This window comes from Coptis chinensis, chromosome 6, assembly GCF_015680905.1.
Source record: "Coptis chinensis isolate HL-2020 chromosome 6, ASM1568090v1, whole genome shotgun sequence".
Taxonomy (NCBI): Eukaryota; Viridiplantae; Streptophyta; class Magnoliopsida; order Ranunculales; family Ranunculaceae; genus Coptis; species Coptis chinensis.
Window position 1 is genome coordinate 85,107,302 of NC_141461.1, and position 16,244 is coordinate 85,123,545.

General features: G+C 39.4%; 1 protein-coding gene across 5 annotated transcripts; it reads left to right on the plus strand.

Annotated features, from left to right (window-relative positions):
- Positions 1-214: 214 nt before the first annotated feature.
- On the plus strand, positions 215-15,633 carry LOC147495000 (protein DETOXIFICATION 34-like). Of its 5 annotated transcripts, none has more exons than XM_086569497.1 (7): positions 215-365; positions 12,808-13,433; positions 13,642-13,698; positions 13,972-14,210; positions 14,412-14,530; positions 14,926-15,012; positions 15,356-15,633. In XM_086569497.1, the coding sequence occupies exons 1-7, from the start codon at positions 330-332 to the stop codon at positions 15,476-15,478; spliced, it is 1,287 nt and encodes a 428-aa protein (XP_086425623.1). In that variant the 5' UTR covers positions 215-329; the 3' UTR covers positions 15,479-15,633. The 5 variants fall into 5 exon arrangements, with proteins under 5 accessions (XP_086425623.1, XP_086425621.1, XP_086425625.1 ...); XM_086569495.1 differs by lacking the exon at positions 215-365 and adding an exon at positions 10,854-11,796; XM_086569499.1 differs by lacking the exon at positions 215-365 and adding an exon at positions 11,198-11,813.
- Positions 15,634-16,244: the final 611 nt, after the last annotated feature.

Sequence of the window (16,244 nt, forward strand, 5' to 3'; positions counted from 1 at the left end):
AAAGTAGAAGAAAATTTACTTCATCTAATCATCTCTAAAGGACATGGAAGCACCGCTAATAAACGGTGAAACTTCCAGTGATACTTGCGAACTTCTTCACCATACACCTACAACTACAATATCTAGTGTAGATGACAGGTCATCGGATTATCCACTTGTAACACATTTTTGTGAAGCAAAATCAATATTGTGGATTAAATCTGTTAAGTTATGAATTAATCAAAATCAATCGCATTTAACATTATTTGTGTATATAGGATTAATTCCATTACACAAATATTTGTTGGATATATTGGTGATGCTGAGCTTTCTGCCATTGCTATTGCTATATGTCAGATATCTCCACGTTCTCATTTGGATTTCTGGTACGTAAATTCTTTGCACTTTTTTCCATCACATATCTCTAGTTCCTCTTTCCTGTTTTTTGTTACATTTGTTAATTGATATTGATTGTTTTTATGCACGTTTGAGGCTTCCTTTGTGAGCTTCTTGAGTGAATGTGTGGAAAAAAAAAGAGACTTCGGCTCTCCTGCGGCTAAAAGTAGTGTTTTTTTTCCCCTCAACCAGCTTTTGTTTTCGATTTTTCCTGTCTAACGTGTCTAAGAGACCTAGGGTATCCTTTCTAGTGTTATATGATTGTGCTCTGTCCTCATTCTGGTAAGGATGGGGGTTGGGTTTGTTAGGTAAATTAGATTGGTTCTTGCTGTTGTTCTTTTACTTTAAGATTTTCTTATTTTTAGTATCCTTCCCCTTCCCCCCTTTTTTTTTTTGGTTTTAGTTATCCACCAGGACTCTACTTCCCCCCTCCCCACACCATCCCTAAAGTATAGGTGAGTCAGGTGTCCTTGTTTGGATTATGGCAGCACTGATGAGGTGATGGATAGCTCGCCGGAGCAAGAGGATCCAAATAAGGAAAGGATAGAACAATTACAAGAAGAGATGAAAAAATTGTTTAGCACCAAAGAAAAGAGGACTATTAAGATAGCTTGTAAAAATACAGAGGAAAGCCACCAAGAAAACAAAACCATGATAGGAAAATGGTATGGTGGTGGAAGAACAATCTCACTTCAAGATATGGCAGATGACCTGCACCAAAACTGGCAAACAGTGGGAAATACGAAATTGGATATGATATCCAAAGGGTATTACAAGCTTGATTTTGACAAAGAGGAAGAGTTTGAACATGTCATGAGCAATGGACCTTGGGTGGTTCAAGGTTTTATATTCTCGGTCAAGAAAGATGTCACAACCGAGTCGGTTACCACTTCACAGAGTTTTGATTGGGTGGACTTTTGGGTTCAGATCTCTGGTCTACCAAGTGACCGGATTAACGAAGAAAATATCAAGTTAGTGGGAGCAAGCATGGGTAAAGTGAAGAAGGTTGATATGACTTGCAGATCTGAATTCAAATACCCGGTGGCTAGAGTCAGAGTTAGCTTGGATATAAAGGAAAGATTGCTGAAAGGTATGGATCTATGCACCGAGGAGGGGGAAGTGTTTCAAGTCTCATTCAAATATGAAAAGCTAGAAATTTTCTGTTATTTCTGCGGATGCATAGGCCATGATATACATTTCTGCAATAAGAGAGCAGCATATGGCATGGAGATGCGCAAACTTGGAAGTTCATCTCGAGATATCAAAAATAATTTCTCCTTTATGCTCCGAGCAAATGTGTTCTTCAATGGGGTGGCCAATGCTGAACCAACAAGCATTTTGATCTCACGGATCCCCACGAAACCGGGCGGATCAAATCCCATTTCCTTGGAAATAGGGCTCTAGCTTCACCCCAAAATTCTCGGTGGTAGGCGTTAAGGAGGGGGAAGATCAGAGGGATTGGCTTAATAGAGGTAATCTAAAGCTTCAGGTGACCCCAAAAGCTTTTTCAAATTCGAAAACCTTAGATGGAGGGGTGGATATAGGCGATAGTCAAGAGAGGAGGCAAATGGAGCGAATCAAGGGGGATGGGAGTGGATGATTGTTAGTTGGACAAGAAAACTAGATGGACATGGAAATGAATCAGGAGGCAATGCTACCAAAAAGGAAAGGGTGAGGATAAGGTATGGGGGATATGAGTGGGCTATCGGACCTAGGATAATGAGGCCGAGATCTATAATTTTCAAACCAAATCTTGATTTTCTTGCTAAGAATGGGGAAGATTTAGCCATCTGTGGAGTTAGGGAACCCAAAGTTTGGTTTATTGGGACTCCAGGACATAAAGTTTTGGATAAAAATCCAAGATGGAAAAGGAAGTAACCAAGGTACTAAGGAGCATGGATGAGAAAGAATGAAGCTCTTAAACAATCGGAGCGGAAATTGTGATCTAAGGATAAAAACCCAACCAAGGAGAGATGATGAGAAATAAGGGGGATAGTCATGAAGACCAAGAGAAAAAGACCAAGAAAAAAGTTCAAAAGAGGAAAGGTCAGAATATGGTGAAGAAAGACAATGCTATGAAGCTCGTAGGGCTTTGGATCTTATCAAGGCGACCCGAGGAAAGGAGGGATATGAGGAGTCTGATCTATAAAACACCTCTCCCCGGGTTCACGGTAAGGGCAATCTGAGAAAGAATGAAGAAACGTCCCAACATAGCCACCTCGGTCTCCATGACGATACAAGCCTGAAATTGCCGGGGGATCGGTACCACCATGGCAGTTCAACAACTAAAGGACCAGATAGGAAAGTTCAGTGTAGATATAATATGTTTGTCAGAGACCAAAGCTACTAAGGAAAGTGTATATAAGTTAGGTAAGAAGCTGAAATTCAGTGGTGTTTTTGCGGTGCCAGCCCAAGGGTTAAGTGGTGGGCTAGCTATTTTGTGGAAGGAAGATGTGCAGTTGGAAATTCTAGGAGCTTCTCGCAACCAAATCACAGGTAAAGTTTTAAATTATTTCAATAAGGATCCTTGGTTCTTTACTTTTGTGTATGGGGAACCAGCAGCCCACAATAGACATAAAGTGTGGACTGAACTAAGGGAGGTTGCCCCTCTAGTTCCAGGTCCATGGTGCCTGTTTGGTGATTTTAATGCCATATCTAGCTTGGATGAGAAGATTGGCGGTAGGAGTAGATTAACTAAAAGCATGCAGGAGTTTAATAGCTTAATAAATGACTTGGGTCTGGTCGATTTGGGTTTCAAAGGGCCCAAATATACCTAGAGTAACAATAGAAAACCTAAGAATCACATTCTGGAAAGGCTGGACAGAGCCTTAGCTACTCCGGAGTTACCCAAGTCAGAACTTGGGCGAATGCTATCTCTGATCATATCTCTTTGTTCATAAATTTAAACAATTCTGAAGAGAAGTTACCCAGACCTTTCAAGTTTTTTATATGTGGCTTAATCATGAGACTTGTATGGAGGTTATAGAGGAAGCATGGAATTCGATATCTTTGGATATCCCTGATATCAACCTCCTAAAGAAAATGGAAAAAACTAGGAATAAGCTGACCATGTGGAACAAACATGTCTTTGGTAATATTTTTACAAACATTAAGGCTACCCAAGCTAAGCTGGACTCAGTGCTGGCTAAGCCTTTCAGCATTGCTAACTACAGCAGAGCTAAAGATCTCAAAGAGGAGCTCCTTGAGTGGTATAACAAAGAGGATTTTTGGAATAAGGATGGTGCCAGGAATACAAAAAAATTTCATATCTCCACCATTTATAAAAGAAGAAATAACACCATTGAGAAGATTAGGGATGATGATGGAGAATGGAGAGAAGGAAGGCATGAGGTGGGGATATCCCTAAATCAATATTTCCAGGGGATCTTCACCTCAGACCAGCCTGAAAGAAATGATATCATCCTCAATCTGTTTCAACCATGTATCACTACTAGGGAGAATGAGATCCTGACTGCAGTGCCCAATATTGGGGATATCTGGGCTGTAGTTAAGAAGATGGGCAGTTATAAAGCCCCTGGACCTTATGGGTTCCAAGGCATTTTTTACCAAAAATGTTGGGACATCATAGGTCTAGCTGTTATTGCTTTTCTAATGCCCATATTTTTAAATACGTTTTTATCTATTTAATTAATTAATTTAATTATTTATTTTAAAAATTCGTCGGATTGGATTCGGGACATGTGGGCCTGATTTTCTGGGCCCGAGTCTGTGTTGGGCTTGGGTTTCGGATCCAAGTATATAAACACATTGTTCGAGAGAATAGGGTTTTAAAAATAATAAAATATAATGAAAATGGAGGCAGAGCTTGAAGCTCGTTTTTGCTCCAAGCAATGGAATTGAATTTTCGGACTTCGGAGGAATTCGTAAGAGCTGTTCGTACAAGTGAGTAGCTATTTTGCTATTTCACCGGAATACAGAAACCGTTTTATTGTCCAATGTTTTCACTAAATTTTTACTGTTCATTACTCGGCGTCCTGTCCTGTAGCATTGTTAAAACCTGTTGTATATTGGTTGTTGTTCTTAATTACCAAGTTTTATTGGAACTGAGCTCGTTAATGGCGGCGAGCCACAACAAGCAGTGGTTCAGTGTTTGTAGTTTTTAACACTGTGGATACATTAAAACTTGTTTGGGGTCGTTGGTTGACGTCGGGCTGTCGAAGCTTCGAGAGGCGCTAATGGCGCCGGCGGTTGGACTGTTTTTGGGTTGGTTTCATTTGGTTGAGTGATGATGGGTTGAAGTGGGATAGTGTAGGCCGGTATGAAATTTGTCGAATGGGTCTTTGGGAAGCTCGGTGGAAGCTCCTTAAGAATTGTTAATGGCGTTCTTGCCATTCCGCGGATCTTGGGACTTCGGGGTTTATGCGTTTTTAAAATCGTTTGAACTGTTTTTGTTTGGATTTGGTGGGTTGTTAATGTTGGATTGTGTGGGGCTGTCGATTGGAGCTTGGAACAAGCTTTAATGGTGGCCAAAATTTGTGTCCAGATCTAGTTTGGTGAAGGTTGGATGTTAGGATTTGAGGTTTTTGACTTAATTAAAGTGGTAGGGGTTTTTGCAGGGGTTAAAACCGCCTAGTTAAAAATGGGTGGTGTGTGGAGGAGTGGTGGCCGGATTGTGGTGGTTGGTGTGGTGCTGGATCTGTTGGAGGGAGAAGAGAGAGAACGTGATCCGGTGCTCCCGGACGCATTCTATTTTCTCTACACCGTTAGTCTATTTGGGCCTTGGGCGATTTTAAATCTTTTGAGTTTGGGCGATCCAAAAATCTATTTTAGTTTGGGCGGTTTTATGTTAAGTTTTGGGCTAGTTCTTTTGGTTTTGTTTGGGCCCTTTTCTATTTGTTTTGTTTAATTTATGGACCGGTTTAATTTAAAGTTTTTGGGCGGTTTCGGTTCAATTTTGGGCGAACCACTTTAACTGTTTTTGGGCGGTTTCTAATTGCTTAGGGCGGTCCATAGGACTTAAAATAGATCTATATGGGTCTTTCAACTTTTAGACTTTCGGGTTCTAAGGTTTGGGCTCGGCCAGTTGGGTCCGAACCATTACCTTAGTCATGAGCCCACGAGCCATGCACTTTGACTTTAGCCATGAACCATGGCTATGACCCTGAACCTGTCGAACATGGAAACGACAGTTTGACTTTGACAATGGCAGTTTGACTTCGACCATGATGTGTTGATTTTGACTTTGACCATGATGTGTTGACTTTGACCATGATGGGTTGATTTTGACCATGATGTGTTGACTTTGACCATGATGGGTTGATTTTGACTTTGACCATGATGTGTTGACTTTGACCATGATGGGTTGACTTTGACCATTGACCATTGACTGTTGACTTTTTCCAGTTTTTCTCATATTTAATTTTATGGACTATTATAATAATAAAATGTTGTCGAACATTATATAACATGGTTTGTCATTATCTAATTATGATTTGACGTGAGTAGTGTGTAAAACACACATATATATATATATATATATATATATATATATATATATATATATATATATATATATATATATTGGGCTTTGATTGTGGACTGTAGACTGTCTAATTGTGCTACGTTTTATGTTGTATATTGTATGGACAAATCCAATGCTAAAAGGCTATGGAAGCTTGTATAAATTGGTTAGTCCTTATCTAAGAAAGATTTGACATTGATGTTGTGTATTTTTGACACGTGCTGAGATAGAAACTGTATGAGATATATTATTCCTAAAACGCTATAAAAATATATGCAATACGTTTGAAGCAATTGTGATATCATATGATATATTGGGATGTATATATCAAATGCAATAATTTTGGAGAAATAAATGTATCACCGCTCCATTATTATATATGTGAGATGCTACTATGAGGTAGTATAGTATTGATGAATATTTTCCCACGGGGGTGTGGCGTAGTGCAATAATATATTGGCACGTGAAATAATGAAAGTGGTTATGAGATATAATTGAGATATTTCTAAATATTGTGGCTTAGTGCAATAAGGTAATTGACCTGCACGTGATATAGTGGAATGATTGTGAGTCATTAATTTATGACACCTGAATAAATTACGTAACGAAAATCCTAGAACCTGACTACCACAACTCATGTGATCTGCCCTGTGTGGGCGTATGTGATATATAAGATGCTGTATATATAAGATGTTGATTGACCCATGTGTTGGGCAATCGTTGCCGAATAGTGGCTTGATTATTCCGTTCACAATATAGAACGAGACGCGCGATATTTTATGCCGAATAGTGGCATTACTTACATAATTGCTTCCGTGTGAGGATTTACGGTGTCGCGGCATCCCTTTCGAGGTGGTTACATACGGAGTGGTTCATTATGTAAGGGGAGGCATGTGGATGTACATGTTCGGGCGTTGGGTAGCGATTGTGGTAGCCAAGGAAACTAGGTAAGACATAGATACGATGTGATTTTAGGGACACGCAAAGAAAGCCTAAAATAATCTAATTATGGTAATATATTTGGTTGGTTATTTGTTTAGTTAGAACCTAAGGCGCCTCGATGGAGGAATTACATGCCTTATTTATGATGCATATAGTTTGTTGTGTGGTTAGTGGGAAGTTAAGGCGCCTCAGTGGAGGAACTACCTGCCTAGATTATTGTACTTAAGGATGTTGTATTAGTTGTTGAAAGTTAAGGCGCCTCGGTGGAGGAACTAACTGCCGTATGGTTTGGGTATATATTGGTATAAGTATATGTTGTATTTTAGAGCTACTCACACCAGCATTTTTATAATGTTGACCCGATTTGCATGTTTGCTTATCGGGTGTGTTCATTAAATGAACACAGTTGATAAGTCTTGACAGGTTTAGTGTTGAAGAAGATTGGTTGCTGCTTGTGGTTTACGTTAACGTTGCATTTCAAGATAGGTTTTGTTTTCCCTTAAGGTGATATAGATTTTCAGTTGAGGGAATATTATTTGTAATTTTAATTAAAGAGTTATTGAAAAGAGATTTGTAACCTAATCTTATTTGATGAATTTTTGTAATGAAGAGGACATTTGTTTAATTGAAATTTTTATTGGTTTTTAATTATCCACATATTTAAACTGTTTATGGGTTTTTGGGAGTTGAGAGTGCGTCACACCTCGGAGATCGAAGAGTCGGGAACAAATAATGTTTTTCCGAATTCTGTCAAACTTCGGGGTGTGACAGCTTTTGTGCAAGACTTCTTCATACAAGGAAACCTTAATCCTGAGATGAACCAGACACATCTCACCTTGATCCCCAAAATTGATAATCCTGACCATGCCTCCAAGTTTAGGCCCATTAGTCTCTGTAATTTTGGATATAAGATTATCTCCAAGATTATGGCGAATAGGCTGAAAAGTCTTATGAATAGAATTGTCTCCCCTTTCCAAGGGGCTTTTATCAAAGGCAAAAACATATGGGATAATGTGGGGATAGCTAGTGAAGTTTTCCATAATATGAAGAATATGAGAGGTAAGGATAATGGGTGGCTGGCTCTTAAGCTTGATATGGCCAAAGCCTATGACAGAGTGGAGTGGTCTTTTCTGGATAACATCTTGGAGAGATTGGGGTTCCATGAGAAGTGGAGACATATGGTACAACAATGTATCTCTACTGTATCCTTTCAAAGGTTATCTTTGAATGGATTGAATGGATAGATTTGTTCCTGAAAGAGGGGTCAGACAAGGAGACCCCCTATCCCCATACCTTTTTATCCTTGTGTCTGAGGCTTTATCCAGGATGGTAGCCAAGGCAAAGGAAGAAGATAGGATCCATGGGATTAAGATAAAAAGAGCATCTCCTGCTTTGACGCATTTGCTGTATGCAGATGATCTCATCCTTTTCATCAAAGCTACCATGGTGGAAAGTGAAAATCTAAAGAGGATTCTGGATGACTATTGTGAGGCTTCTGGCCAAAAGATTAACTATGAAAAATCCAGCATCTTTTTTAGTAGGAATGTGTCTTTCAAACAGAAAATTAAGCTAAAAAGATTTTGGAAAGTGAGAAACTTTGCCCCAAAAGAGAAATATATGGGGGTTCCCATTATGCTCACCAGAAAGAGGTCTGAGGACTTTGACCATCTGGTAGACAAAATTCATAATAAAATTAGAGGGTGGAAAGCCAAGGTCCTATCACAAGCTGGAAGAACCACTCTGATCCAAGCTGTGATCTAGGCCACTCCCCTATATGCCATGTCAACTTATCTACTCCCAGTCTCTGTGTGTAATAAAGTGGATAAGGCATGTAGAGAGTTTTGGTGGTCTGGAAATGAGGGCTCTAAAAGTATCCACACCTTAGGGTGGGATCATATCTGCAAACCCAAATATGTTAGGGGTTTGGGCCTGAGAAAGGCAAGAGACATGAATAAGGCCATGCTGGCTAAGCTTCCCTGGAAAGCTGCCACAGATATTAATTCCCTGTGGACTAGAACAATGTTCAGCATATATGGGAAGAACTGGATAGGGGATAGGAAAAAACCCCCTGATAAAGCCTCCTTTTTTTGAAAAGGGGTTCATAATACTTTCAATGATATCGTGGGGGGCTGATATGGGCTATTGGCAATGGTGAGTCTACCTCAGTCATGCATGACCCCTGGATCAAATGTAACAATAAACCCATTACCCTGGAGGAGTTAAGAGTGCAAGCTCCTGAATGGAATACCTTGAAAGTTTTAGATCTGTTTAAAACAGATAAGAGTGGGTGGGATGAAACAAAGCTGAGCCTCTATCTGGACCCCTTTGTATGTGCAAGGGTCTTAGAGATCAAAGTGAGACCACAAGTTAACAATGCAGACAAGATGAGATGGGGGTATGATAGGTATGGTAAAATGACTGTAAAGTCAGCTTACCACTACCTAAACCCTAAGGATGAGATGGGCCAGAACTCTGGTTGTAACACTCTCACCCTGAGACAGATATGGAGAGCTCCCATCCCAGCTCATACTCAGCTTTTCATCTGGAAAATGTATATGCAGATGTTACCTATGGGAAACATCCTTGCTGAAAGGAAAATGGTTGGGGACTTCTCCTGTCAATTTTGTCTCAAAGAGATGGAAAGTGCAGAACACTTGTTCTTCAATTGTGACTGGATAAGAGCACTGTGGTTTGGCTCACAAGTGGGAACAAGAATACATAAGGAACAACAGCTCTCACTTAGAGACAGACTGGACCTCATTATGAACTAGTGTTGTTTAGCTGAGCATGGAAAAAGATTGGCAGGCACACATATAGTGTTCTTGCTCCACCAAATCTGGACAACCAGGAATGAGCTCAAGTTTGAGAAGAGAAAGACAAATAGAGAGATAATGATCAGGGAGAGCAAAGTGGGAGCAGACAAGTGCTATCAGGCCTTCAGAGAAGAATCCTTTATCCCTAATATCTCCTCATCTAGTGGCAGCAATAGTATAGACTTTAATTTCCCTGTCATACATAATGATAGTGTAGTAATTCGGTTTGATGCATCCTATTGCAGAAAAACAGGCTGGGCTGGAGCAGGGGCAATAGCAACAGATAATGAAGGAAATATCATTGGAGCTGCGGTGAGGAGGTTCAAGGCAATGGATCCAGCAGAAGCTAAAATGGAAGCAGCTGAAGTGGCAAGTGAGTTGGCAAAAAGAATGGATGGGCAGCATTTTGTGTTTGAAGGAGATAACAACGAAGTCATAGGGGCAGTCCAAGAGGATAGATGCAGATGGGAATGGAAAGCTGTAGGAGAAGCCATCAAGCAAACGATGGCTGATTTCAGTTCCTGGATGTTTAGGTGGATCAGTAGATCAGTAAATGGGGACTCTGACAGGCTAGCCAGTTGGGCAAGACAACAGCTAGACCTTGCAGATCTTCCAAGTTGTCTGTTAGTAAAGAACTGTAGGCCTATGGTTGTGTAAAACTGTGTGGGTCTTGCTCTTTTGGTTTAAATGATAATATAAGTATGATTTGCATAAAAAATAAAAAAAAAAAAAAAAAAAAAAAAAGTGAATGTGTGGCAGTTGAGTTAAAATGATTATGGATTTTCCTATTTATGGATAGGGACTCTTTGCTATCTTCTTCCAGTTCTTGTTTCGGTTGTATTGCTCTTAACCTTTTTAGGCCTAGGCCATGCAACGACTTGTTTTTCGTTTTAGCTTGTGAATTAATTGACTTAAATTTCTAATCTTTTGCCGATTCGTTGGAACTAAATTTACTCGTTTCCATTAGAATAAGCTAAGGGGTAGGTACGTTACAGAATACAGAACTGATTACCAAGTACCAACAAAAAAAGAGCAGGTACAGAAGTACGATTTAATCCAACATCAGCATGCGTGCAACCAAAGTACATTTAATTTCTGCCACGACCCATTCTGTAACATTTACATCGACTAGCTAAATGCACGGTGTGCTGAATTTTTTTTTTTTCGAATATAGCTGAGGTTGTGGCCGACCTCTACCTGGCATTAAGTTCTCAAATATATAGTTCCTGCTTGTCCTCCTCCTCCTCAACAATAGACATGAGAGTTGAACTCAGAGGAGTGATTTTTTCTCCCAGCCATATTCCCTCCAAGAGCTCTAAGCCCAATCAAAAACAACACATGTCAACTATATTGGAAATCCAGCCAACCGACCAAGAAAGCCAATTAATTAACCAACATTCTAACAAAGCACTAGACGTATTGCCCCTATTTTTGGATGAAATTTGGAGGTCCTGGTTGGTAGCTAAGCTTTCACGGTAATGATACGAGTTTTGGTCAAATTATTTGATCCTCACTAAAATATAGGTGGCTTAGCTTAAATATCTCCTAATTTCTTTCTTCCCGCAATAAATCTGCTCGTGATTCCTTGCTAAATACTTGCCGAAGGGCATACCCTTATGTATACTACTGCCAGCCTTTGTCATGTCAGGAACGAAACTACGGATTAGAAAAGAATTAAATTCAAGGGCCCGGTAATGGGACCACTCAACACTGTATTATTTTGATACATGATGGATCCTGTGGGGACTAATAACGCAACTCTTCCTCAACAAAACCATGAAAGAGATGAGGGTGGAAGAATATCTCTGAAGGAAGAGAGAAGAAGTTCATCGAGATCATCGACATCAACATCTTCGCCTGAAATGAAAGCATCATTAATAAATGGTGATACTTCCATTGACACAGGCGAACTTCTTCACCATGCACCCACTACTGCATTACCTAATGTAGACGACCCTTCAAAAGACTATCCAAACGTGACGAACTTTTCGGAAGCGAAATCGATTTGTTGGATGGAAACGGTGAAGTTATGGGCAATAGCAGGTCCTATTGCGTTTAACATCATTTGTGTTTATGGGATTAATTCTATTACACAAATATTTGTTGGACATATTGGTGATGTCGAGCTATCTGCCATTGCTATTGCAATGTCTGTTATCTCCACTTTCTCATTTGGATTTCTGGGTGAGTGCTTGTTCTTTGTTATTATCCATTTCTTGCCTCAGAACAAATTTTTGTCCAAATGCCACCAAAAAATCGGATTTTATTGGCTGCTGGATATGTTTGATGAAATCTACTTTAATTATCATTTGGACGATAGCGGGTTTTTTTGGAATTTCAAAATACAATGTTGTTGCTTCTCAACAGTCCATAATTTTTTTTGCTGTTTGTTACTGTCTTGGGATTAATTCCATTCAACAACAAATCCATTTGACAGCCTTAATAGTTGATTATTGATGATGTTGAGATCACCATCTGCCATTGACCTATATTTGTGTATTGCTATGTCTGTTATCTCCACTTTTTCATTTGGATTTCTGGTATGTAAACTCTTAACACTCACTCCCCTTCCCATAATACAATGGGACTTGGCCACTTGGGTGTTCCAGTAGATGAGATTCCTACTTGACAACTTGGTGCTTGAGCTTAAATACCACTAATGTGGCCTTCACTTTCACATCCTTTTTTACCAGTTTCAGACATACAATTTCTTAGAATCGGATTCTTTGTTGATCATTGTTGCATGTGTTTATAGATAGCTAAGGTCTTATAAGAATGTTCCAGGTTTCTACATACAATTTTGATAAGGATACCAATCACAAGACTTGATGCACAAGTTAACCATTTGGAACAACAGGTGTTCTTCTACCTTTTCTTTGTGATACTCTTGCAGATCCTCCCTTAAATGATCAAGTACAACAGAAGTGCCATAGTAATTTCTGAAAACCAATTAAGCTATCAAAGAACTCAATTCAGCTTGATTAAAGAGGACATGCATTGATTAGACTGTCTAGAAATGCAAGCTTACTGTTGTAGAAAACACTACAAAATTGAAATCATCACTATAACTTGTGTTGTGGCAATGCTTAACAAATGTGCGGTGGCGGTTGCTTATAGACTGATTGCAGAGAATAATTTTGCATTTTATCCATATTTGATTTCATATGGATTTAATGCCTTCCTTATTAAATGTAGCTTGGCATGGGAAGTGCGCTTGAGACGTTATGCGGGCAAGCTTTTGGTGCTGGCCAGGTCTTCATGCTTGGTGTCTACATGCAACGCTCATGGATAATCCTTCTTGTGACTTGCGTTATCCTCTGCCCAATTTATATCTATGCCACTCCGGTCCTAAAGTTGCTTGGACAAGAAGATGACATTGCTGATCTTGCTGGAAAATTTGCAATCCAAATCATTCCTCAAATGTTTTCTCTTGCCATCAATTTCCCTACACAAAAATTTTTACAGTCCCAAAGCAAAGTCGCAGCCCTGGCATACATTGGTGCTGTAGCTCTTCTATTTCACGTATTTTTACTATGGCTCTTTATACATGTATTTGATTGGGGTACTGGTGGTGCTGCTGCAGCGTACGATATATCGGGTTGGATTGTGGCTTTGGCACAGGTTGTTTATGTTATTCGCTATTGTAAGGATGGGTGGAAGGGGCTATCCATGTTGGCCTTCAAGGAAATTTGGGCATTTGTCAGGCTCTCTTTGGCCTCTGCTGTGATGCTTTGCCTAGAAGTATGGTACATGATGGTACTAGTTGTCCTCACCGGCCATCTTAAAAATGCAGTGATAGCGGTTGGATCCATCTCTATTTGGTAAGGACACATCTTTATCCTCTTGTCGAAAAGTCTGTCATTCGCCAGTGACCAGATTTGATCACTAGTCCTAACTCCTGATACTGTGTTGGGGGGCAATATGAATGTAATCTTAAATGTAATTTTCTGTCAAATGAACAAAAACTAGTTGTGTTTGAATTTAAATATGATTCAAATGCTAATGATTCTTAGTATTTTTCTGTTTTAGCATGAATATCAACGGATGGGAGGCAATGCTGTTCATCGGAATAAATGCAGCCATAAGGTAAACACAGCGAGCTTCATACATTCTATAGGACAAACCAAAAACAATGGTTCTGGAAGGGTGAAATCCACGGCTTCTAAGAAGTTTCTATAGGCTTGGTGGAGCTTCCCCCACCCCATATACTCATTATTGGGGCTAAGCTTAAATGATTGGCAGATGGCACTGTTGCCATGGTAATCCGTCGCAGTGTCGATGACATTTTACTGGAAATCTGTGTGCACCTTTTTTTCGTTTTATTGTTGATGTTGAATTGTATATTGTTTGTTCTTGCAGCGTTCGCGTCTCAAATGAGCTTGGTTCAGGACATCCTAGAGCTGCAAAATACTCTGTTATTGTTGTAATCCTTGAGGCTCTCCTTATTGGGCTCTTCTTTATGTTCCTCATCCTGATAACCAAAGACGACTTCGCTGTTATTTTCACTAGCAGCAAGGAACTTCAGAAAGCTGTTGCCCAGTTAGCACCCCTTCTTGGCGTGACCATGGTACTTAACAGTGTCCAGCCAGTTATATCAGGTATCTATTCACTGACAACAACGACTTTCCTTATATCTGCATGTTGGTTGGTTGAACTAGTCTAAATTAATGGCATAGTGTTTGTCTTCATTTAATGTCAGAGACAATTTTGCTATCAATTTTCCCTCTTGAACAATCCTAATTGAATACGTAGGATTTGAAAAACGCCAAACTAATCATGGATTTTGTTTCTTGTTGTAGGTGTTGCTGTCGGAGGTGGTTGGCAAGCGTTAGTGGCTTACATTAATTTGGCATGCTATTATGTATTTGGACTCCCTCTTGGATTTCTTCTTGGTTATGTGTTCAAATTAGGTGTACAGGTAAATATTATTCTTGTGTACACTACTGGTTTGAAAATATAGCCTCCTTATCAGTTTAAGCTACCCAAATCAATCTAATCTATGGTTTCTCGTTCGTCCATATTAAGAAAACTGTTATATTTTGTTCCACACAAAAATTCTTAACGCAGTTGGTGACGTATTCGTCCCAAATAGGAAAGAGATGTACCTGTGTGGTACGCTTAGACTAGAGTTTTGTGACAATGATGGTCACACTGATTCTATAACTTCCATTATCATATTTTTCTTTTCTAACTTATCTTGTTTCTTCCCTTCCCCTGTCCAAAGTGCTAATTTCAAATTCTTCACAATATTAATCATGAAGTTCACTATTGTTTCTTTGTAGTTTGTTTGCTAATTACATCGTGTGGCTTCAGGGAATTTGGGTTGGCATGCTTTGGGGAACTGGCCTTCAGACAGCAGTCCTTTTGGTTATCATCGGGAAAACCAACTGGAATAAAGAGGTAATAACATTCTTGATTTAGTTTCCTAAAATGGTTTTCTCTCTGTCTTTGAAGAGCCAACTGATGGTACTTGTGGACTTGTGGTTGGAAATTAACAATTCACACACAAAATCTCAAACAAGCACAAAGAAATCATGACGCTGAGTTGTTCTTGATAACAAGACTTGTATTTAGAAGACAGTGAAATGTGGTTTTGTCTTCTACACGTAAGAAACTGCGAGCCTCCATAAAATTGTAGTTGTAAAATATTTAACAAGTAGGTTTTACTGAAACTTGGCTAGGATATTAACTCACACATGGTTAGTTAGTTTTGGAATTTATACTGATCTATTTAAGTTCACAGGCTGCACAAGCATCGGGCGTAATGAGTGTGGGGTGGTGCCGATTGAGATATGAATTCCTGGTCATCAATCTTGCCGCCGCAAAGAAACGTAAAACTTTTGTAGGATTTTGGAGTATTAAATAGACTTTGGTTCTGTAACTACATACTATGTTGTTTTTTCTCTTTTCCTGATACGTTACATCTTAGTGGTTAAGTGAGTTTAGTCTCAAATGTGGAAAATGTATTGTTTTGGATATTCAGTTATATAACATCCCAAGTGGAGATAGTTTTTTCCGTTAGATATGCTCATGTTCTGGTCCATCAAAACTCACTAATTTTAGCTGATCTTAGATGGGTCATAGACTCATAGTTATTACTGCAGATTTTTTATCCGTATTTTCCAAAGTACCTGTTTGGTTTGAAGAGAGAGAAGCGATAATTACCAATACCGTTGTTACTGTAAGAACAGTAGAAAAGAGACACCATCCATGTCCTGTAGGCTGTGTCCTCTCTCTTTTGATTGTTTTTCGCACTCACTGAAGGAAGCCCATTCCCTGGTTCCTCGTTCTTAGGTAGGATGCCTACCTATATTCCACTATTTATCGGATTATTCTAATGTAATTCGATAGTTATTATAGTGCTTACTTATGTATTCCCATGGATTTGAGAAACCACTCAGCCAGCCACTCTCTACGGGTTTAAAGCCAGCCACTCTCTACGGGTTTAAAGACCCTACAACCAAGAAAGAAAGTTCGTGCTACGGATTTGAGCGTATTATCTATGCTAATCAAGCTTGTTTCAGGGGAATCCAAGTTTTATTACATCAGGAGCTGTACTTAAAAAGAGCTCCAGGCGACCAGGTTCAATACCAACAGATGGTAAAAACATCAAGAAACTTCAAAAGCGAGCC